The sequence below is a fragment of the Rhea americana genome, unplaced genomic scaffold (assembly GCF_003343005.1).
Source record: "Rhea americana isolate MKP2758 unplaced genomic scaffold, rheAme1 scaffold_9, whole genome shotgun sequence".
Classification (NCBI taxonomy): Eukaryota; Metazoa; Chordata; class Aves; order Rheiformes; family Rheidae; genus Rhea; species Rhea americana.
The window spans coordinates 5,952,610-5,977,979 of NW_028187088.1; the positions used below are offsets into that span (position 1 = coordinate 5,952,610).

The 25,370-nt window shown below is 41.0% G+C and overlaps 1 protein-coding gene across 3 annotated transcripts in view; it reads right to left on the reverse strand.

The window, feature by feature from the left end:
• The window catches only part of CACNA1C (calcium voltage-gated channel subunit alpha1 C), a 493,339-nt gene that overhangs the window by 79,152 nt on the left and 388,817 nt on the right, over window positions 1–25,370 (reverse strand). For 2 of the 3 annotated variants that reach the window (XM_085324021.1, XM_085324020.1), the window contains 10 exons: window positions 22,827–23,034; window positions 21,907–22,027; window positions 19,850–19,964; window positions 18,623–18,743; window positions 18,434–18,503; window positions 11,909–12,041; window positions 10,065–10,194; window positions 6,043–6,102; window positions 2,405–2,511; window positions 444–531 (listed from right to left, as the gene is read on the reverse strand). In XM_085324021.1, the coding sequence (XP_085180147.1) occupies window positions 444–531; window positions 2,405–2,511; window positions 6,043–6,102; window positions 10,065–10,194; window positions 11,909–12,041; window positions 18,434–18,503; window positions 18,623–18,743; window positions 19,850–19,964; window positions 21,907–22,027; window positions 22,827–23,034 (1,153 nt within the window). Of the gene's footprint in view, window positions 1–443; window positions 532–2,404; window positions 2,512–6,042; window positions 6,103–6,238; window positions 6,299–10,064; window positions 10,195–11,908; window positions 12,042–18,433; window positions 18,504–18,622; window positions 18,744–19,849; window positions 19,965–21,906; window positions 22,028–22,826; window positions 23,035–25,370 lie in introns of all 3 variants that reach the window. The other variant, XM_085324022.1, reaches the window with a different exon arrangement.

Genomic DNA, 25,370 nt, shown 5'->3' on the forward strand with positions numbered 1-25,370 from the left:
AGGAACAAGAGTAACTTGCAGGATTGTTCTGAGCTGCTCTGGCTAGGGGAGAGGCCCATGACTACAACAACAAATAAAAGGATCTGATTTAACTATTACCATTAAGTAATGTCTCAGGAAATAAAACTGACCTCTGACATTCTTCATTGTACTTTAGAAGCAAGCAAAAGGGGACAGGAAAGCACCAGACCTCAAATCTTTAATACGTCCAGCAACACGTCCTTACCTAGTTGGGCACCCACCAGTCCACGGATGGGAATTTAGCTAATAGTGCAAGGGTGGARGAATTAAAGTAGGCTTGTGAGTCCATCTGCAACCCTATCCAACTGCACCATTTGACATTAGTGGTGATCCTTGAACAGCACTTGAACTTTTATAAAAGTCCTGATAGACTAAAAAACCTTGACTTTGTAGTTTACAGAATGCATTGGGACTCTTTTAACCTTTAGGCCTTTGGCTCTGTTGATGGCCCTCAGTGGTCTGAGCACTCGCAGAACACGTAGGATCTTCACCACATTGATAGCACTGGACCTGAAAGAAAGAATCAAAAGGTCAGCTTTAAGAGATACAGCAATATGGCGAAGGACATGCTGTAAGGGGCAGGTGGATTTCATCCACTCATTCTCATCTGAAATCCTACACAGCCTTAGACTTTTTAGGATACTTGTGGAGTCAGCTCTCTGCTACTGCTATAGCAATTCAAGGCATTGGGTGATTGTAATCAGAACTCAAATCCATCTGCTTCAAAAGCAAATGCTGATTTTACTAATACAGACTCTTTCAAACTGTTTGCAGTTTACAGCTTAGGGCTCACAGATGATCATGTTTTGATTTTAGTTATGATAAAATGTATATTCCTAAAATGTATATTCCTACTGATCGGTACACTACCAAACATTTCATCCTTATGTAAGAAACCATTTAACATGAGTAAGCATATGCTACAGAYTAGCAATGCTAATGGCATATGTACAAAGAAAATATATTTTATCCTTGAAATTTTAAGTATGTTTGAAAAATGTGTATGGAGAAGGGTTGCCATTCTAGACATTTTACAAAAAACTGTGATGGGGGTGAGGAAACCACTCTGAGGTTCTTATATAGGTCTTGCTTCCTGATCTAAGCAGGCACAGGATACGTTTGCCTGGTGTTCACTATCCTTGTTGTATTAATGAAAGGAATGGAACATGGGCAGTCTTTTTAAGAAGGGCAAACTGCCAAATAGTCTGTAGATATCTAATGGAAACTGTGCCAAAATGTAGTCATCACATGTAATTTTAAGATAAGGCTCAAAGAAGTGCTCTGCTGAAGTGTTAATAGAAAAAAAGGAAACTCCAGGTGACTCTGGCATTTAAAGGTATACCACCCAGCTGGGTTTGATCCTGCAAGCTATTGGCCTCTGATCCAGCAAATCAATTAAGAGTGTACATAACTTCAGGGATGTGGAAACTCCYGCTGAATTAATTAGGGTTACTTACGTGCTTAATTTTAAGTTCTGAACACAACTGTCTGCTACAATAGGGCCACAGCTATCTGCATCTTCAAGCACTGAAACCTTAACTGAGAATTTTCTCCATTCTGTATGTCATCACACCCTCCTACTGATTTTGAGAATAAGCTTCTTTTGCTAACATATGAAGAGCCTAGTTAGGTCTGTAAGAACAAAACAGCAGGCCAAGATGAGCACTGAGCCGTTCTTCCTTGACTGAAAGCCAAATGAATCTAATAAATTCTTCTGCTTGACTTATCAAGTTCTGGAATATCATATTTGAGCTGCTAATCCATAATGGGAACAACTGAGAGCTGATTTCTTATCAGGTGTGCTGTTATTACTTTGGAAACATCTTATCTGATGCATACAGGTCTATATAGTCAAGTAAATTCATAAATTTATTAAGCAAATTATCAGATCAACCAATACAAAGTGGAAGTGATGGAAGTAGGAGCAACTGACACTGCCACCACTGCTCTGAGGATTCTTACACAGCTCTTCAAGTGTTTGATAATATTTCACTGACCAAGTCTCTTAGGGAGTAGCAAAATGTTATCAGTCTGTTTCCCAAAGAGAAAAGAGATCTCTGGGAGGAAACAGTTAAGTATCTTAACTATCCTGAACTGATACAGTATCTCAGATCTTGGAACAAAGCTGTGTCATGATTCCCAATGGACCAAGTTTCTTGTTCTCATTTGCTCTTTCTGGGAGATCTGGGTCATCAGCGTAGTATAGGCCAATTATTATCTCCCCTCAAAGGAAGAATTCTAATGTCTCCTGAATCATCTGGGAAGAATACTTTCAGGTTCACAAGAAAAATCTTGCCTAGATAAGACAATGAGACTGAGGTATCCTCTCCCATCCCAATCCTACTATCTGGAAAAATCARCTAGTCAAAAATAGCTCACTCACTGGATCCCAAAGGAGATGAGAGAAACGCTGACCACCAGCAGGTCTAAGATGTTGAAATAGTTCCTGCAGAAGGAGCCTTTATGGAGGAAAGCCCCGTAAGCGGTCATCTGCAGGGAGGCACATGAAGACAAAAACATACTTTGCCATTAGCATCTGTTCAGAAACCAAGCCTAWCTGTTTTTTTCTCAGAGTGTACATTTGGGGAGGGGCAGTATTTCTAACATAGCAGACAATTTACCCCCAGATCCCAAAGGAGAAGTTGAAAAAGAAAGAGTGAAGAAGACAGTAGGATAACTATGAGAGAACTAACTAGGGAAAGTCAATATTAGGTTTGGTGAGGAACAGGGTGCTCATATGGTCTCTCTGGTACTTTTTTCTCTGCACTTCCAATGCCTAGAATATGTAAGACTCAGAATCAGCAAAGCAGCATAGTGACTGTTTGCAAAACTACTCTTTGCAATCATATGCTTTCTCCTTTATCTTCAGTGACAGGGGACATTTGTGAGTATTGCACTATAAAAAGGCCTCCTTGGCTAAACTGAACAAAAATATGAAATAAGGGGGACTCTCCTGTGATGTTTTTCAGAGTTTAAACCAGCTGCAGTGGACAATTGAGCTTTCCTCCCTCTGCACAAGAAAAACCAGAATCCCTCAGGGACTTCATGCTTAGGAGTACACCTTAAGCAATAGGAAGAATTCCTGTTCTCTTCAGTTTGCTCCTCCTATTCAGCTCAATTGTGTTCAATCAGTTCTTCTTCCCTCATCCAGTTACCTTAGTCTTTACTCTACAAAAGAAGCAATTGCATTTTTCTTTGCAAAGTCCAAGGTAAGATTCCTTGAGACAGAGAGGTCTCTTAGTGGAGGTAATCATTATGAGCATCACACACTTGGGGAATGGAAACTAGTGTTTACAGTTTTTGCATGGGACTCTGCCCTGCTGGGTGTGTTCTGCTGAAGGGGATGTCACAGGTCTAGAACTGGATAAAGTGACAATGGAAATAGAAGTGGGTCTCAGCCACCATGTCAGACTTAAACACTTCAGAACTCAGGAAAGTCAAGGTCCTGACTTTCAATTTTAGGCTGAGCTCTATTTCAGAATATGAATAAATATGTCTGGCATGCAATATCTCAAAGCAGGTGAGGTGATAACGGTATTTGCACCACTCACCTTGGCCTTCTTGAGTGATCTGATGCAGCTGCTTTGAGCACTCCTCAACCCTACAATTGCTAATCTTACTCCATTATCTGCATTAGGAACATGGGCTTCTAAATTTGGTCCTCTGCATCTCATCTAAGTTAGATGCCTGAAGCAACTTGAAGCAGATATCATGAGACTATTCCTCAATGACCAGTTGTAGCCCAACTCTCCCAACTAGAAGTATGAACCAGAAGTTCAAACTGGAATTCTCTGGTTCCTAATAGCTCAGGATGGCATACCCACTGGTGGTTTCCTGCCATGTCTACCTGTGACAACTTTAGCAAAAGTGGAAGAGCACATGATATATCAGATTACTTTTTTCACCAGACATCCATGACATCAGGGAATCAACTGTCCATCAGTCAGACAGAACTTAGAAGGGGAAGAAGTATAAACTCTGATCCTGGCTTAGAATTTATACTTATAGACACATTCAATTGGGGAAGGGGGGGGGAGGTTCTTGCCATAACAAAGTTGGTAAAGATGCTCTTCAGCGGTTATGTTTTGTATGGCAATACTGAAAGAAAGAAGACACCATTGAAATCAGGAGGGGAATCTCTGCTGAGTTTAAGTTCTATACAAACTGTGGTTCTCTCATGCATGTTGAGAGATTTTGTTACCTTAGGAGAGGCTCTCACAGAGTGTACAATCTATGCCTGCTTTCCACCTGGGGCACTGAACAAAGCTCCTAGAATGCTATTTAAAACTAAATCATAGTTATCTTCAATGGCATGTTCAAAACACTGCTAAAATAGTCACCTTGCTAACATTCATCAAACTCCATCATGTCAGTGTGAGGCTTGTATGTGCCATCAGCAACACTGAGGTAGATGACACTTGTTTCTCCACCATCTCAAATACCATATAATCATTTATTCCTTTGCTTATCATTTACACTAACTTTGTTCTTGCGCAAAAGGTCGTGCACAAGGCAAGGCATCAGAGAAACAGGCTCTGAGAAACAAGCCCTTGTGAGGCAGAGACTGACAAGATAAGAACAGAAGAATTTCTTAAATGTCTGTAGTCCTTGCACTCTTCTCCTACTTGGCCCTGAAGAAAATGCAGAGGTGTTGTCACATTGTCACTGAAGTTAATGGGGGAATTTTGCCAGTGGTATCAGGGAAACTCAGAGACAGTTACTATGCAGTACACCTCTGCTGAAAACAACGCAGTATACCAGTTGATTAGGTTAGGTTCTGCTTCCACTGACATTGTTACAGTTTGCTTCAGTGGGAGCAGAATTGCTACTGTAAATTCAAATAGGTGGGAAGGTGCCTTGACGTAGAAAGCTAAGCCTTGGACTACAGCTTTGGTTTTAAATATTGCTGCTGAGATGCGTGCCTTGTTGGTAGACCATTTGGTGTGTGCATATTTGGATTGATTGTGGAAACACAGATGAATACTGGATTGAGCATGACGGCAGAATACATACATCRCTCTGGAGAGCATTCTGGCTCTTGTGCTTTAAAGTCATATCAAAAGCACACCTCTCTACAAAAATATGCAGAGTTCTCCCTGATTGCCAGCCTCCAGTTTGGATACTGTTATTAGGGACCTGAGCTGCAAGATCAGAGCAGCTCTAAGGAGAATGCTGCTGCCTGCCAGCACTTAGAACCATCTTGCTGAGAAAAAGATCAAGCTGCCAAGCAAACCTAGCATTTGAGAAGCCAGAACTTTGCTCAATTACTGTTATTTAAATTATTAGCCTAATAATTTGGGAAAATTAGAGTTAAGATCAAGGTAGCCTATTTTTATTTGCTTCCCAGTTGAACAATTCTCCAGCACATTTCCATTGGTACAGAGCATGCTCCTGGGAAATCTGAGGCCGTGTTTCAACCAGGTGGCTCAGTAATTTTCATTCTCAGCTACAGTCCTTCACATTTCAGTGATCTGTACTCTCAGTTCCCCCACCATATCTAAAAATTGAGCTTCTGCACTGAATTCCCTGGTAGAACCATTTCCTATCTCCCATTCACCTGTGTACACTGTAATCTTGGGCAAGTCATTGGCTCCCTCTGGCCCAGTGTCATTACTTGTGCAGAACCAATACCTTCTCTTTGGGTTGTAATATGCAGAAGAGGAAGTACATGTGCTCTTGTACAACAAACAAAGCCTGTTTTGGAAAGACTGGCCAGGATGGAGAGAGCAAATTTTGAGGTGTTGGCCTTTTTCTTGGTCCTCTCTTACTTTTCCCAATCCATCCTTTCATTGTGATTCCCCAGTAGAGGACCGTGCTGATATTGGATATTACAAGTTTGAATATCAAAATTTCACAGGAGACTTCCACAACTACTAAAAGGATCATATCAAAAGATAAGCAATCCTGTATGTAGAGATAATATTGGGGTTTAAAGTGATACAAGAAAAAAAGATAGATAGATAGATAGAKAGAGAGAGAGAGAGAGAAGAAAGGAAGAAGTGTATTGCTCAGATTTGTTACCTTAAGAATAATTTCTAATGTAAAGATACTAGTGAAGACATAGTCTGCATTGCCTAGGATCTGAAAAATAAGCACAATTGGGTTAGTGGTACTGAGCGTGACCCAGGAACAAACAGGCGTGTGTGTTAGCAACAGATAGTGGCAGAAAACTAGTAAGCTTGTGATTGAGTAATGGTAGAGAAGATGGGCACTTTACCTTTAGAGCAATTTCAATGGTGAAAATGACAGTAAAAACTATATCAAAATAAAAGAGAATCTGTAAAAACAAAAGGGAATAGGAGTGGGGAGGGTATATCAGTGACTGACCACTGGAATGGGAAATCACAATTCAAAATCAAATACACAAGCCTCTTAACAAGGGGACAAAGAGGAAAATACAGGAAATACTTTTACAATGATGTCCTGTTGAATGCAGTGAAAGTCTTGGTACAGGTGACAAGAAGTACATTAAATGATAATCTTTGCTGAGTTACAAAACTATCAGGGCTTTGAAGGCAAAACAAGTTCTTAGTTGTTGTAGGCCTTTTTTTCCCTCTCTCTTTTCTTTTAAATTTGTATCTGTAAAGAACAGACAGTTCAAGGGTCTTCCCCAATAGATTTCCAAACTGAGAATACAAGAATGTCTAGTCTCTCAGTGGAAAACATGCAATTCCTTCTTATTAATTTCAGGTTCGTTCTGTGACTTTTGCAAAGGAAGGAAAACAAACTGCAAATTGATGCACAGGGGCTGCTCTAGTTCTTCTTTTTATAAATGTCTTGACTTGCCCTGGATTAGGATGAATAACAAATATGCATTCTGCCAATTGAACAGAATTGAACATAACTGCAGCTTTATCTTGGAGTCATAATTTGTTCATCCACTAGAGATGCCTAGCTTAGATTTTGCATCTTTCCATTGGCATTCTGGGGAACAAGTAAGCTGAAAAGCTCAACAGTCCCATGAACTTAGACTCCATAGTGGGCTTAACAGAGTTGTACATAGTAAGCCACAAAATAGGGCCACAGAAGGCAACAGAAAGTCTGGAAATGTAACTTGACTTTCAAAGTAGCAGCATTAAGGACAGAAATGTCTTTTACTGCAGACCAATTTACATCCCCCAGAAGCAAATGGGAACTTTACTACTGACTACAGAATTAGACTCCTTTTTCCCAGTATATTCCAATATCCCAAACCCTTTTGTTTTGCCTACACCACAAACAATGAAAAATCAAACAAAAAGTATTGTTCTGTTGGATTACTGTCCTCTTAGCTTAACCAAGTTATAAACTGAATAATCACTATGTAGAAGCAGTAGGAACCTGGTCATTTGTTTAATTTAAGCCTTTACTACTGAAACACTAATAAACATAAAGCAGCAAACTCTTCTCCACCACCAGGAAGATGTTATGCATCCCACAGGTCTTTACTGTATCTGGATGCGCTTATCCTAACCCAGACTTACAGCTTAACAAAGAATAGCTAGATTCTTACAGATTGTTATGCCCTGGGCAATGAGATAGCTATTGCAAACTGTAGTGTTATTTTAGATTGCATCATTTAAGCATGACCTAAATCCATCCCAATTTGCAGTCACTGAAGATCAAACACAAAAAGATGTATCACTTACTGTGACTGTATAACTTAAAATTCGTCAAGTCACTGTTCAATTTTTGACTTCTGTAGAAGTTGTTCTCACTCTTCAAGGCTAGTTTGGGCTCCACATATATTTGCAACTTAAAGAATTAAAAAAGTGCTATTTCAAGGATGGACTACCCTCAGTTGCATCCTATATTAACTTCCATACATTATAACTGGAAATGTCCCTGTGCATTACAGCCTACTAGGTCCTGACATTTGGTTATTATATCAACAGAATAATTTTATAACCAATAGGTCAGATTCATAGGTACTCTCAGACTGCTGAGCATCACTCCACTAACATAAAGCAGTCATAAACTTGATTAAATGGATGATTAAGCTGGGTCTGCMGCTCTTTTACATCACCAAAGCACAGCAAAGCAGCTAGACCATACTGGTGAATGTGGCCCCATAGCTGCAGCTAGTAAAGAGCTGCTGATTAGATGAAATCATGCCTGCTGGAAACGACCACAGATCACCTGCGCAGGCAGTATCATTTACCAGCAGGCACATTTATCATCTTCTATTTAATTTAATAATATTATTAAATTATTAAAGTATTTAATCCAGAATAAATTAAAATGAAAGAGCGCCTTGCCAGAATGCCAAACAGGAGAACATTGTGGGCTTATAAAATTTTAGGTCTTGCTTGAGTTTTGAGGCTGTTTGATCAGATTGGAGAGACACTCCAAAGACTTGCTGCCCGAGCTCTGTACAACACAAGAAAGACGCAGCCACTAGCCCACTCCAGGAAAGAAGACTCCTCCTTTCCAAAGCTCTTTGTTAACCCTTGTTGGAGGAGGATCTCTTCATTCCTGTCTTCCTGTCTGGAACGGTTTGTGGGTTTGTGTTAACAGCAGAAACTAGGCTGCAAAAGTCCATGTGAATAGGTTAATACCTGATTATGTTGTCTCAGAGCAAGGGCAGGGGCAATTAGTTCACCTGCACCTCTATTTCCTTCCCTTCCAGCCCTCTGAGCAGGCACAGGGCAGGACATATTCTTAGTGTTCTACTGTCTGCAAAGCGTAAAGGCAGATCACATTTCCAACCCAAACATTTTGTCAGTATCCTCTTACTTGATACAATTTTAAACATCCGTACCTGCAAAAATTAAATACAGATTTTCATGCAGCAGCAGTGGATTTAAATGGCCAAAACAATTTGTCCCAAGCTTCTAGCTATCTATTCAGGACAACTAGCTTTGATTAATTTTTTCTCATTTAAATCTCTCTGCAATGTATTCTTCAGCAGCTTCTGTGGTGTGTCAGAAGCCCATACGCCACTGGCATTGTTCTCCAATGCTAAGGCTGACATACGTTTAGCTCTACATGATAGACACACTCAGCTATGTGGAAGTGTGGGTCATTGGTGGCACAGGTTTGACTGTATTATTTAGCATCTTCTTTCAGGATAAAATGCAAAGCAGCTCTGAGATACGCTCAGGAATAAACCTCCACTATCATCTTCTCTGCAAATGCATGTATCGGCCAGGATATTTCAGGGGAGGCAGAACACTGAGCGTTCAATTATGGTTTTAATATTAAACAATAAATAAATTGGCCCACTGTTCAACTCTAGCAAATTCTTCCAGCATTCAAGCAGAAAGATGCCCAAATGCTGCTGCAGACAGCAGAGATCAGGAGTGTCACATATGACTGCAGACACTTCTGATTTCTACAGTAACCCCAGATTAATGGAAACAACTACTGGCAGACTTAGGAGACCACTGAACATTTCAAAAGGCTAACAGGAATGTCCAGAAAGGAAGGACAGAATGCATCTCTGTGCTGAATGCCTTCCTCTCTTTCCCCCAGCCTGGCCAGGAGAGGAACACGGCACATTTTCTACTCAAATTTGGTAGCCTTTCAGACACATTTACTTTGCAGCTTGTGTTCAAACAGTCTGATTCTAACCTTAATGACATTGACRTCCCCCAGAGTGACTGCGCCAAACTCAGGAATGTTACTCCTGATTTATACCAGGGCAAACAGAGTAAGAATCAGACCATGCGTTTTTTTTAGCTGTAAAGCAAGCGTAAGGCAGGAGAGCAGATGTTCCAAAGGGAACTTGCAAATCACAAGAATTAGAATGATCTGAACCCCAACCAGTGTTTCTACCCCCCTCTTTAATGCCTCAAATCCCAAGAAACAGTAATTTTGCTTCAGTATCCTGTCCCTTCTTCTCCGACAGATGCTTATGAAATGAACTAGGGGCCAAATTCTGCCCTGACTCACACCCCCTCAGTGATTTCACATTCACAACGCCTACAAAAGACACAAATCAGTGCAGAAAGTCACTCCAGAAGTCTCTGATGCAGTCTTTTCTGCCTTTCCTGGCTTTGACTGGTGATCTGTTTGTACCACACTCTTAACACACTGCAAGGGAAGGAGAATGGGAAGCATACTTGGTTCCTAAAGGAGAGGTGTCGGACAGGGTCCTCGGCTGCCAGGGAGATGCTGCTGAGCAAGATGAAAAATAGGATCAGGTTGGTGAAAATGTTATCATTAACGATTCGATGGCAGTGGACACGAAACCTGCAAGAGAGAGGAGAGGCATAACTTTATCTCTCAGAGAAAGGCAAGACATGGGAAACATTCCCCCCTCCTCTTTGGCCAGCAGGACTGGACCTGGAGGACTGCTCTGCAGAGCAGATTTGCTTAGCTCCAGCAGCAGGTAAAATCATGGCCCAGATAGCTGTGCTTGGCCCTACTAGGTGCTGGGCTCCCTTGGATCTCGATATCACGAAATGATACACAAGGTGTGATAGGCTGCCTGTAAGACTCATGTTTGGTGCGTTTGAAGAGAGCACAGCCAGCCTCTCCTGACAGAGCCTTTCATGATTTATATGTGGTCTAAAACCTGTCAACTTGAAATTACATCACTCACTCTCATTCATTGTGAACAAGTTAGATGAAAGCAGCAGAAACAGGCTTTGTAGTCACTACTGTCTTTCCGAGCTGAGACTGGACTGTCACTGGGCAGAAGTCACAGGGGATCCACCTGCTACCAGCGCACAAAACCCATCAAAATGAATGTAAGGAAGCCTGGCTTCTGGAAAGGGCTTCTGACAGGACAACATCATGCCAAGCAGGGTATCTGCTAATGTTCAGCCTAATATAAAGTGCTTGCTGCTCTTAGCAGGAAACTAGCACAGGTAAGTAGCAGTCTCCCATCAAATGGCAGTGTGCTTACTTGAAACCATTAAAGCACCTTCCATACAACATCAGAGTATGAGGAGTTAAGCCTCATAACAGTCCTATGCATAATTCTAGAGACACTTTGTTAGTCTGTTCAGCTCTACTTTTGGCTGTTCAGCTTCCAAGCTCCTATTATACCAATTCCATAGATGATTGCAGAGGTTAATTTACTTCTTCAACAAGCAACAGCAGATAAAGCTGACATTACAGTACATGAGTCCCAATCACTGCTTGTCCTTCCCTGTTACACACATACCAAGGAGGAGTGGCACAGGCCCTGCTGTGCATAGACTGGTTCTAAATTCCATTTTGCTCTGCCTTACTTCAGGGACGTATTTAGAAGCATAGTCCCCAGGAAGAGGTTGGGACACGTGGTATCGCACAGAGCACTGGGCAATTAGCTCATTTCTGCACCCTTCGAAAGATACATATAACCCTGCATTCACATTACTTGTCTCACACATCTGTACTGAGAAGAGAGGTGGGGAAATGTGAAGCCACACTGCCTGCAGGAGTCTGAGGGAAGAGTTTGAGAGAAAAATTACTCTCCTCAGCCAGCCTTGGGAGCTGTGGACTCTCCTTTTCCCTGTCTTGTTTCCTGCATTCTCACTCCTGAAGGTAGGAGTAAGCAGAGACACAGGAACTTCCTACTGGGAATAGATTTTGAGCAGTCATTAGGACAAGAGGCCTTCCTCATGCTTGACTGCCTACCTGATGGCTTGTTTGAATCTGGATCTGTACACGTTGGAGAATTCCAATTGCTGACTTGCTTCAGAGTCCCTTATTTCCAAAGCTTTTGTGATTTATATTTTAAATCAAATATTGCAGGTGCCCTGACCTCTCTCTCATTGAACAGGCATGCTGTTAGGGGGCTCCCTACAGCCAGGCTTTCATGGAGATTTCATGCCAGGGCCTTTGAAGGAAAGACTGGCGAAAGGAGGCCTCTGGTACGAACTGCTTGAAGGGAGCTTCACAGCACATAGCCTTTGGGACTCAGGGTCAAAGGGGTACCTGTCTCCTCCTGGTTCCAGTAGACCAGCCTCTAAAATACCTGTTGTTAGGACTGAAGATGAAAAATGCGCTGGCATCAGGCATGGGCACAGCCTTTTCCTTGAGGTGCAGCTCTGACATTGGGCGAGGTCGAGGGCCAACTGGCATCTCAGGTTCTTCCTCATCTTCCTCTGCTGCAAGAAGCATTTTTGTCTTTTAATACAAAACACAACCCATTCTAGACTTCTGGGGTATTTGTCTCTATCAGAACTATAGCTACACACTTAGGATCATCCAAATAGGAAGATGCATGCTCAAGGTTCCTTCCCCTCCACGGCAGCATCTGCTGCTCAGCACCCTTCCCAGCAGACATTGATCTAGTCTGACTGTAAAACCATCAATGCTGGTAAGTCCACAACCTCCTCATAATAGTCTCTTCAGATGGTTCACTATCTCTTCTACAAAAAAGCTTCTTCTAATGACTAACCTGAATCCTTCTTGCTGTAGTCTAAATCCACTAACTATTGTCTTATTTTCCATGGACACAGGAAAGAGATAATTCATTTCTCCTTTCAGCAGCCTTCTGTTATTATGTCTCTGCTAGGTTTTCTGGTTCCTAGAGAAAACAAAAGTAGTCTTTCCTGATGTGCTGTGTTCCCTAGACCTCTGATCATTCTTGATACTTTCCTTCAAGTTTTCTGCCATTTTCTCCCACAACTTTCTGCAGTTTAGGTCCTACTTCTGAGAGTAACTAGATTACTTCTTATATCTTGTAATACTATTTTCCTGTTTGAATGTCATTTTTGGCACTTTTTTCATCACATCCTGACATTATGTTGCCATTAGTTCCTGATCTGTGCAAAGCACAAATCCTTTTTGGCAGAACTGCTGCCTAGTCTGTCATTCCCCACTCTGCATTTGTGCTGCAGACTATTCCCAAGAGTGGCATTTTGATCTCATCCTTATTGAACTGCATTGTATTTTCCTCAAATCATATCAAGATCTGCTTTTCTCCTCTCCCTCTGTGAGAGCTCTGCATGGAGCTATTGCCACACATGGGGTTGCACCTGTAAGAGTGCACAGAAGCCACAGAGCAAACATGGAGGACATGTACTTTGTCTTACAACAATCAGAAATTCTTAAAATTGCCACTTTTCAGAATTCAGAAAAGAGAAGAATGGAAGGGCAGGCGACAAAGCTGAGACTTTTGAACCTGATGCCTATGAAGCAGGACTCCAGGCACTGTGCATATCAGTGACTGCCCTCAAGGAAGAAAACACAGAGATGGGGACTAATGGCAATATGAGAGTACCTTCCACTTTTGAGGACTTCCCCTACCCGTTGAAATGAGATGCTGTTTTGGAAATGACATGATATGATCTTACTATTTTAAAGTTCACAATCCTCTCATTTAATTAGCAAGACAAAAAGAAATATTTTAAGAAGGGAGTCTGACAAATTACATCCAACTCATTCATCTTCCAGCTAAAGTAAAGAAGGAAACTCCAGTTAAAATGTTTATCTGGACTCTATGAAGCAAGATAAATTCCAGAAAGAGCCTGTTCCTTTACGGTCAGGTGCTGTGCTTGGCCTGGTAATAGACACATTAGAAAGAACAGATGAATCAGCACAGACTCTAATCTAGATATTAGARACAGCAAAAAAGTGGCCTTTTCAATGCATGCCATTATTGCATGCAAATAGGCCTCTCTATGTACACTTACAGTAGCAAGAATTCAGCTCAAAGACACATGATAGATTTTTGGATAAATGTTTGAGCTAGTACAAGGAGTTTGTACTTTTTGAGTAAGTCTATTTTCTAACAGCTCATTTTTCTTTTATAATATAATTTTCTTTCTATAGATCTTATTGGTTTAAGAAGCATTCTATCAGAACTACTTTTGTACACAGCACTTGTAAAATTGGTCTAGTCCAATGTTAATGTTCATAATTACATAATAATTACAATATTTAGAACTTACATCAGATATCTACAAATTTCAAAGTGGGCTGGCAAACAGTGAGGGAGATAAGCACATCTTTTTTCTTCTTTAACAGTCTGGAATACCAATGTCCCTGATTACTTAGGATATCTGAGAACTCTTACTTAAAAGACCACTGTTCTGAGTCCTAGTTCTGTGCCTTTACCACTGGATCACTCTTTTTATTTTTCTCAGAGGGATGTTGAAAAAAGTCATTTCAAATGGGCATGGAATAATGCCCCAGAAAAATGGACTCTCAGCAGAAGGATCAGCTTCATGAAGACCATAAAGAACATTCTGGCAACCATATAGCTTCAGACTAGAAAACATATTCAGTCTCTCAGCCATGAAAAAAAAAGTAATGTTCTAAATGTTTTTCATTTAAAGTAGGGTTTAGGGCTCAGAAGAAAGGACAAGCTGAGGGACAAATACTCAAAGGGTAACACATGATTACAGCCTTAGCTCAGGCCACTACCTAAGCTTTCTACCAGTACAAAGAAACAGTATATTGCATAGCTTCCAGTATGCATATAAGCAAGGGTCAAGGCAGTATTCATAAATAGGCTGGGGAGTACATCTGCTGAAATCCAACACCTGCTCTTTGACTGTATTTTACACCTAAGGCATATTTGTGTTTAAAAAGTGACCCTTCTAGTGAAGCCTGCCCCAAAATCATAAAGAAATATGACTCAACGGCCAAGTTCAGATTTCCTCAGGTTCAAGAAAATTCAAATCCAGGACTGTCGTTTTGAATTATGCCTTATTAGAATGCTGATGTCCTTTGGCTGTAAATCCATAAGCACACACATGAGGCTACAGTGTAGCATCAGTTAGAAGTTTGATTATGAGAATTTTTTTCTCTTGTTATACAAAGACCAGAACTCCTGCGTAAGGGCACTACTTTGCTTTAGGCTCCCATGAATCATCCTAAGTTTTTTCCTTCATCTGACATTCTGTATTCTTGTTCTGTTTCTGTACTAGACTGCAAAACTTGCTCCCTGTCTTCCTATAATAAACATATCATCATAATAAACCGTCCAGTGTACACAAATCTCTGGTACAACTAGTCTTGCCTTCCAGCAAAGGGGATAGGCAAACTGATGAGTTGCAAGTACACGGAGGATTCTGGGGGATAAGAGYAGTACTGTGTAGCAGTCAGAAGAGATTATGGAGAAAACTGGTTGAGGAAATGAAAGCTAACAGGAGGTAGGGTGGGGTAGGGAGTAGGTTTGAAGAACAGAGGAAAAAATAGATGAACTGAGCATTTCAAAATGTTTTTGAACACTGGATTTTTGCAATGAAAGTGAAGGATTTTCAGAGGATGGAATGACACACAACCATGGGAAGGTCACTGGCCTTAAATTGTAAATGGAAAACTGGCAGAACAAGCTGACTGCATCTAAGAAGCAATAGGATATTGCATTCCAAGCACAGCTGAAATGCATCAACATGCAAGAAATGGGCAAAAAAGGTGTTGTCCCAGATTGACAGGATGTGGTTACGCAGCATCTCCTGCAGCACAACTATACTGATTAGCTGTAAGCAAAAGGACTTTGGAGTGGTCAGATGGACACAATAAAGTTGATAAAGAGACAGAGGTACACACTGTAACTGGGAAATTCTTGCTTGCTAATGCCAGGGGAAGCCTTGGAGCCTCGTCCTCCAGAACTGACTATCCAAGACAGATGCCACGTGTCACGTCAGGTCAGAGAGGACCTTTGTATTTCAGAGCTTTATACAGAGATGACTATGGTACATCATCTGATCTAAAAAGGGATTTATAAAAATGTACACTATCTGAACCTTACAATGAATTCCATGAGTCTGAACGAAGTGGTCAGTTAATAGTATGAACGGTTGGCTCTCATTTTCAGCAAATAGCTAACACTTCCAGACTGTTTGAAAAGAGGAAAAGTAACTTCAGTCTTCATAAAGGTAGTAAAAAACAGTTCTGGGAATAATCTGTTTAGAAATAGTATGATACAATGACAAATTACCAAGATGCTGTCCCTTTGCTCTGATAACACTTTAGGAGACAGAAGATAGTCTAAGCATTTGGAAAACTAAATATGTCAGGAAAATACAGATTCTTTGTTCAGATTCTGGGTTTGCTTTAAAAGTATGACAAGCCAGGGACTGGCACCTCAAAGTAGGAGCTTAGAAGTGCTTTTACTTATTCGATTTTCTGCATTCTAGTCCTAGGTATGGCTACAGATAAAACATCACTAACACAAATTGTAGATGGTATTTTCTGAAGTACAGTCTACTCAATGGGTGATTTCTCAGGCTCTCCACAAAAGGCAACTAAGAAAGTAATTCTATTATCAGTAGGCTTAAATTTGCAATACAGGTGGCTTTTGAAAAATGTAGGGGTCTGCAAATCAAAATCAGTCAACAACCACGACCAGAATTGTCTCAGGCTGTTTTAATACGTGCTTATTACTAAACTCTCCCCCAATTCCTTTAGCCACTGATTGTGGATGTCCACTAAGTGGCCTGTGCCGACAGGGATGCTTGGAAGATTAAAGCTGGAGTATTTTCCCCTAGCCAAGATAAAACACTATTGCATGATGTTGGAACAACCGTCTATTCCTACAAATATTGATGAATACAAGTGCAGCAAATGCGGGGGGGGGGGTTGTATTGAAAATCAAATACAAGGAATAGTTTTCCTTTCTGCTTGTCTGAAACACTTGTCCGTCTAAAATGAACTAATGTGTCTTTTTTCACCCTATCAGATCAACCTGTTTACAAACATTTACTAAGAATTACAGAATAAAAGAGAATATGATTTATTACCTACTACAGACTGTTACATAACCATAGAAACACAGAAAAACAGAGTAGGAAAGGATCACAGAAGGTCCTCTATTTCATGCCTCTGCCAAGCCAGGCTCACACAGTTATTACATATTAGTGTTTTCTGGCAGATATTTTTCTGACCTGTTCTTAATAACAGTCAGTGATGCTGTGCTTCCACAAYCATCTTCACAATCTTTTCTGGCCTTACCATTAGAAAATTCTCCCATAGTGTGATCTAGTCTGTTACTTCTCTTGTAAAGGAGAAGAAAAGATTATTCTCCTCCTACCTATAACAGCCTTTTATGCATTTGAAGACAGCTCTCTTTAGCCTTCCCTWCCTCAGACACACACAGTTCTTTCAATCTTAGTTTGTTGCTTCCCACATTCATTACTTTCACCAAGCTCCTCTAGACTCCTTCCAATTGAACTCCACTTCTCCTATCTAAAGCTCCCAAAATGAGACACAGTACTCCAGCTGAGATTGTCTTAATGGTGAACAGAATAAAACAATTGTTATGCTCAGGTTAGCTTTCACTGGACTATTAGAAGTAACCCATAAGTTGACCAAGAGTTCACGTTTTTCATGTTTTGCTTTTTGCATGCAACCATGTTGTTGGCCTGCTGAGTTTGTAATCCATAACAGGATTCAGATTCTTTTCTCAGGGCTGTTACCTAACTAGCTGTCACCTAAAATCCTTTATTTGTGAATTGTTCATTTCTGCCTACAGGTAGAGCCTTGCACTTTCAACTTTTTTAAAACCATTTCTCCATTTCCTCAAGATCTCTTTGAATTCTAATGCTGCTCCTTCAGCATGCTTCCAGTCCCTTCTAGCTTCACGTCATCTGCAAAAATAATAAGCATACTTTCTCCTCCATCATTCAGGTCATTAACACTGAACCCGGGACAGACCTTTGTGTTGTAGAACCTCACTTGAGCAAATACTCTCCACCTAAATGGTCTGACTGATTTCTCTCCCAATCATCTAGACCATGTTTTTCTAGCCAGCTTATGAGAATTTTGTAAGAGATGATACAAAATTAAAGCATATGACACTTACTTCTCCTCCATATACAAGTTCTGTTGGCCTCTTTTAGAAGACAATTAGAGAGGTTTGACAATTTGTTCTTGGCAAATCTATGTTGGTTGCTAGTCATCTCCTTATCTTGCAGTTATATAGTTCGTTTAAGCATTTGTTCCAGCACTTTTCCAAGAATGAAAGTTTCATTGTCTAGCTTATAATTCCTCTGCTCCACCTCTCTAAAATATCCAGCCTTCAGGACTTCTCAAAGAAAAACTGCCAGAAAAGGTTGCTTCAACTAGCTTTTAAAGACTTTAGGAGGAAGACGATTAGGTCCAACTGATTTGAAAACTAGCCTAACTCATGCTCTAGCATGTTCTTTTCCTACTCTAAGCTAAGACCTTGTGCCTTTTGTATTAACAGGTCCCATTGACTATTTCAATTAAGAAAAGAAACTTGTGCAAAACAAGGCAGTYAAAACTTCGGCTGTTAAGGGTTTTCCCTGAACACTGAATACAGCAGAAAGGACTGAAAATATATATATAATCATATAATGTGGCATTTGTAGAGAAAAAATCTAATCAGCATAGGGACTCGAAGAGATCAAGTCCATAGCCCTGCAAACACAGGTAAGCCCATTGTCCTGTTTCATCATGAAGGCATTAAAAGCTTTGCACACCTGCTGCCTTCAGACTGTATCAGATGGAGCAATTTGGCTCTATGTGCATTAACAACTGGAGCTTTTGTTTCCTGAATCAGGGATAAGAAGAAGCAGAGAAATACCTGTCACTTCTGTTGTGGGATATGAGCTCTTTTCTTCACTTTCATTGGGCTGATACTCATCTACGTTGATCTGACAGAAAGAGAAGAAGAGGCAAAGTCTTTATCAAACAAGGCAGAGGGTTTTCATTCCCTCAGAAACCCAAGCTGTTCTTGCCATCACTGCACAGAGAGTGGTGGCTGGCAGCAGACCTTGGTAGCAGGCGGGGACTCTCCATCAGCAGTGATCGATTTCAGCTCAATTTTCTCCTCCTTTGTCTCCTCCTCCACAGCTGCTTTTTCTATCTCCTGTTTCTTTTCGGGACTAGCAGTCCTAACAATTTGACAAGATAAAAAGCAAGTAGTTACAAATGTGAAAAGCTGTTTGCCTTTCAGAAACTTCACGTAGTATAGCACACATCACGAGAACATTCAGCTGGCTGGCATGTCCGTCCTGAGTCCAGATTACATACATACCACCTTTTTATCATCTGCAGGCAAAAGCAGAGAATCTGCTCTAACTCTCTGCAGCATCCTCTTATTTTGTAGCTTTCTCACTGGCATGTATTCCTGTGTGTGGGGGGGTGGGTGTCAGACAGTATGTGCCTGTGTGTTTGTGCACATGCATATTGTATGTCTGTGATCAGAGATCTCGTTTTCATTCACAAGTTCTACCCAATGACAAAAGTATAAACTGTCTTCAACCCATAGTTTGTGATCTTCTGTTAGCTTGCCTACCAACTTTTCTGGGATCACAGTTTGCCCCTCACCTCACTCCCAGAACTATGGAAACCCTGCTGACTGTTCTGCAGGACAAAGTAGAACAATCTCCTCCAAAAAGCCTGGAAGAGAGTGAATAGAATTAACAAACAGGGAGAGACTTCCCCACTGTTGGCTGCTGAGAATGAAAGAGAAGCTCTACAGTCAGCTCATGCCTCCTAGGAGTCTGCAGAAATACCAGGAGAACTGACAAGAGGAGAACAGAATGTGGAGAAAAAAACAGCTGAATCTTATGTCATGGGAGTGACAATCTGAGAACGTGCCTTGTGGTCCAGCGCAATCAGAAGATAATAGGGAGACTGAAATGGCATTATCAYACTGACACCATTTCATGCTTTCTCCACAGACACCCTGAAAGCTCATCAGTCACCCAGAGTTCCTCTCCTCCGCTCACATCATCACAACTGTGTGGACTTACAACTCACAAGATTTTATTGTCCTATAGTTTCAAGTATTTTATTCAAAATATTATATAAAACAATTATATATATAATTATATAATTATTATTCACATATATATGTATAATACATATACCCTTCCAGAGAAGCTATACATAACACACCTACATATGCACATGTATATATGTGCATAACGGATGTGTATATAGACACATACAAATGCATGAATTTGAGTGTAGATATGTATACATATGGGTTTACCTAGCTAGTTTTTTCCTTTCTTTTTCCTCTTCCTCCTCTTTCTGTGCAGATGTTAAACTCTCAGCATCAGCAAGGTTGTCCACAGCAATGGCCAAAAATACATTCAGCAGGATATCTGTTTGTGTTATACTTAAAGAAAATGGGCTTTGAAAACTGCAGAACAACATTGTACCAGGGGTGTCTTGATTGAAACTTTTTAGCAAGCTGTAATCAGATCTCCTGGATTTTCCAAACTTCCAGTTCACACAGATGTTCAAGATGTACATATCCAGCATGCACAAACCCACACCTTCCATCCAAATGGCTAACACACTGTATGGGGTTTCCAGACTGATTGATATAAAGCATCCAAGTCCAGATTTGAACACTTACATTTCAGTTTCTGATTTCTCAGAAGAGTCTCACTTAGTTCAGCAGATCCCACTGATGGTAACAGGAACTGTGAATGCTTTGCATCTTTGACAGGTCAGGTCATTTTTATTAAAGCACCTAAACAGAGCTTCAAGAGCTTCATAATATTAGGTATCTAGACTTCCCGGTTTTGGCTGATGTACTCAAACTGAACAACCTCATTATAGGCACTCCCACAGACATGAGTGGATCCAACGGACAGTAAGCATTTCTGAGGAGACCAAAGAGAAAATTCCTTTGGGATTTGAAGCACTGAAGGGACAAGCTGCTAACCCTGCTGTCTCCTAGCAGATAGCCCATCCATGGAAGCTACATTATAAACCAGGTATACATGTGCAACTGAAGGGCAAGCAATCACAACTTCTTTCTTGTCTGACAGTCAACGTTCAGTTCTTACATTACTAATCTGAACACCAGCTTCTTCTACAAATTTATTGAGAGTGGGTCTTATTATACTTTAATAACTTTTAAGTAAACTCCAAGGCTTAGTCTTGAGCACAACCATCCCCCTCCGTGGGTTCCAAGGTCTAGTAGCTCCAAAGCTAGCCAGCATGTTGAACTGGCTCACATACTCCTCTGCACTTCACAAGGAGATTCAAACTATAGCTTTTTTTAAGCTGTCAGGCAGACTGCCTAACTCAACCTTCAGATAAGTGGAATTGCACAATCCCACTTTGAAGAGAGGGTATGCAGGTCAACAGAAATGTCAAATAACAGGGTTTGAGAGATCTGAATTATGAGGAAAGGCCAAAGGAGCATGGCTGAGTTTACAAGGTGGCTTTATAGAAGAATCAGTATTAAAGAAATGTCACCTCTGACACAGGAGGGCTTGGAAGGGAAGAGAAACTGAACATGAACAAATCTGGAGCAAACTGAGATATGGAACAGAACCACAGTTGCATGTTACACGCAAATTCTTATGAAAGGACACTCATGGCCTAATCATGCAATGTGCTTTGTACCTCCTCGGATACATATAGTGCCCTCATTTTACCTTGACGCCAGAGAYTGAATTTAGCATCTTCTTAGGCTAGCAGACAACAGAGCACAGAGTTTTCTATTTGAAGGACACATGGGTTGCATTAAGTGAAATGGAACATGGTTCCCGTTAGTTTATACATGAGTTAATGTATGATCTCACATAGATCAATTATGTCAAACATATGTTACTCTTACTACAGCACTTGTATATAGCATATTGTAATATACGTATTTTTGTTCCACATAAGATTTGGATGAAAGCACATGGAATATATTACTGAAAAGGCAATTAAAGCAAAAATATACAGTAAGTATAGTAGGTAGACATAGAGATTAGCTTCTGGAGAAGGCATAAAAGAAAAACCCACGGGGGAATTAAGGGGAATAAAAATTAAAAACACTAAACATGTGAAGTTACTAAATAAAAGCTGGCATGCAGAACTGGCATGTAGCTGGCTCTTACAACTGTTTATGTGCCTGAAGTCTTAGCACTAGCTAAAATTCAACAAACTTGTTTAACTTCTGGCAGTGCCAAGCCAAAATTCAGTCCTCAGGAAAAGGTAAAGATGCAAGGTATGTAATTCATTATTTATTGACATGACAAAATAGTAAAGAGTGGCTTTAAATTCAGCCCCACTTGGAGAAAAGACAGCATCAAAGGATACAATTTCCACAGATGAAGAGGATGATGAAGTAAATACAGACCAACATTCCTGGAAAAGAGGGGCCGCCATAAGCCATGATCCCATCATACATCACCGAATTCCAGTCCTCCCCAGTCAGGATCTAAATGACACATTCCCACCAATAGGGATACAGTGTTAGACCACACAGAGAATTTGAAAATTCTATTAACACAAAGATATCTCTTACTATCCTACAGAAACCCTCCCCCAGGATGCTTGAGGACTCTGGATGTGTCCATCTAGAAAATTTAAAGGAAAAAAAAAGAGAGAGAATGCAATGCAGGTTTATATTCTAAGTATTAAGAAACCAGAGATGTCCCCTTGAGGACTGATGTTCGAAACCAAACAGCTCTCCAAGACAACTCTGTTCAGGCATTTCCCTCCCACATGCCTGCTGTTTCAGACAGACTGTACAAGCCACAGCACTGAGGACAGCACTTAGTGCAGCCCCCCTGCCACTTCTCTTCACCATGCATGTGCAATCATGATCCTGATGCTCTTGACAGAAAATAGCTGCCTGCTTAAAGAGCATTTGATTTCTCCTCTGGTGCTGTGGACAGATACTTGTTCTCCAGTACTGTGTGAGTAGAGAGCACACCAGCAGGGCGAAGCCTTGGCATGCAGGTGGTACCCTGGGACATGGCAAGAGCTGTTCTCTTGTCCTACCCTGCTAAGCACTGGAAGCACTGCTACACATGAGGACTGCAGCTTTGGTTTCCAATCTTGGGAGAGAGAACCCCTGCTCTAACACCATAGCCTACTGCCTGGCTCCTAGTGCTGTTAGCCTGATTTCCAGTCTCAGGGACTGTAAGCCTGCAGAGGAAGGGTGCAAGACCCGCTCTCTTTCTCCCAGTGCAAGAACAATGTCTTGGCTTTATCAGGATTGCTCTTGCCCTTACCTGAAACACAGTGAGGAGGGACTGGGGGAAGTTGTCAAATGTACTCCTCCTGGTTTGCATCTCATCAAAGTTAAACTTGCCCCCAAAGAGCTGCATTCCCAGGAGTGAGAAGATGATAATGAAGAGGAAGAGAAGCAGCAACAGAGAGGCAATGGAACGGACTGAGTTCAGGAGTGAAGCCACGAGGTTACTCAGAGAATTCCAATATCTGTGAGAGAAAATAGAGGCAGTTAAAATTTCTTTACTCCAAAACAGATGCTCATGGACTGCAGAGGACATTGGTTCAGACTGTCTTCTACATATAAGCAGGCATTTCCAAATAGCCTGTTAAACAGTGAATCATTGATGTGCTTGCCTAAGATAATGAGACCTACTGCAGTTAATGAGTGTTTTTACTACCACACGTGTACATACACAATTCCCTCCACCCCCCACCACATACACGCACCCAGAAGATTATTGCAACACTCTCTATCTAAGGCTCTTCAAATCTTCTATCAATATACAGTGATTAGTTCTTGCTGCTTCAGTGAGTTACATTCTCACCAACCTCATTACAACACTCACAGATGTTATAGCAGCCAGAATACCTCACTCCAGAGAATGGTTTGTAATAACTAACAGGAACAGATGGGGAAACATTTTGGATGCAAATACCAACTTGTCCAAAAGCTAGTGTGCATGTATATGTATTTGTGTTCACTCATGGATAGAGGCTGCTAAGCTTCCCAGGACTGGGAAGAATGAGAGAGATATTAAACCTTCTCCTCCTCCAGTGCTTGTTTTATATGGACACTAAAAAAGAGACTCCAGATCTACATCCATATAGCCCTGAGTTCCCATTACTCTTGGAAGAGCACACCACCACAGCTTCTTGGGTATCAAACCTACTACACTTCCTCAGGCAGGCTGCAGAACAGGGCTTAATCACAGAATCACAGAATCATTAAGGTTGGAAGACACCTCTGGAGAGCACCTAGTCCAATGCCTCTGCTCAAGCAGGGTCACCTAGAGCATGTTGGACAGGGTTGCATCCAGGGTGATGGGTTCAAAGACAGCTGGCCAAGATATTTCCAGAATCCCCAAGGCACCAAGGCACCAGTTGATCACAATGACCCAAATCAACAGATATTCCTTCTATTCTCAGGGACTGACATGAATGTCTTAGATATGACTAAAGTGAAGGCTACTTAGACCAGCTACTGAGAGAAGGACAGATGACTTGTGATCTCACACAAAACGACAGAAAATTGTGACTTCTGCTTTTAAAACAATTACCATTAAAGAGAGATGATGGCTAACCCTTGCTCTCTCACACTGTATTCAGACTTGCGCCTGGATCAAATTGATGTGTGATGCAGGGAAAGGATATTCTTGCGCCCGCAGTCCCATTCAGGGATCAAAGAGATGCCAGTAGCATGCACTACCCCAGCATGAGAGTTTGTTTGCTTTGCCAGCTTGTAGAATAGCTGTGCGTTGAAAAAGGCAGCATTTTTCTAAGGAATCCACCAAATCACCCATGAAGCAATTTTCCACAGAGACAGAAGTTCCACTTAAGAAGGATGGCAGACATGTCTAGTGCTCTCACTCCTCTGAGGAAGCCCGATCCTTCAACATACAAATCTGTCTGTTCTTCAGGCAATGCAGTCAGTAGATACAAATGTTCTTGAAATCACAGTTAAATTAATATTCCCCAAAAGTCAGTGTAAAAAGAAGGTTTTCCTTCTCCCATGGGAGATAGGAATGTTAGAACGGCCCAATCACTTCGTAAAGGTTAGCAATCTGATCTGCAAAGGCACTCTGCCACGTCCTCTGAAGTTCACCAACTAGTTCATCTCCAGGGGCTGAGCTTCAAAGAGAACTGTGATGTTTTCCCTCCAGCCTCACTTCAGCACTTCAGAGAAAACTAAAATGCTTTAAACTTTAACTGCAATTAAAGAGATGAGCAATGTAAAACTACAGAGTAAAGGTAAGGGCATAGAAGCTGCAGGCTCTGTGCCACCAACTGTCCGCATTGAAGTGCAATGTAACAGCTCTCTGTATTTGCGTTTACACTTAAAGCTCACATACTTTCAAGCTTTGGGAGGAAGGGAAAGTGACTTAGGAAAAAGGACAAATTTATTCCTGATGGAACTTCACTGGCTTTAGCAGTCTTACACTAGAAACTGATAGGGTCCTGAATATCTCTCCAAGTCTCCAATGTCAGCCAAGACACATATTTTCTAGGACTCAATCTAGCAATGCCCTTAAGAGCACAGAATAAAGCCATTACAAATGCGAATACTCTCAGTGACTCACTTAAAGCTTAAATGCTTTACTATCTCAAAACACAAGCACACAAACTTTTATGAGGTCTTCACTTCTAATAAATGGCTGAGACTCTCTTACTAGAGATTCAGTTTCTTATGCAACAATCAAACTTTAGAGTAATTAACATAGATGATCTAGTGATAAAGTTCCTGCTATATTATCTGTGCTCTGCTAATCAGAAATACAGCACCATTAGAAAAGCAAACAAACCAACCTCCTTGACCTTCCCCACCC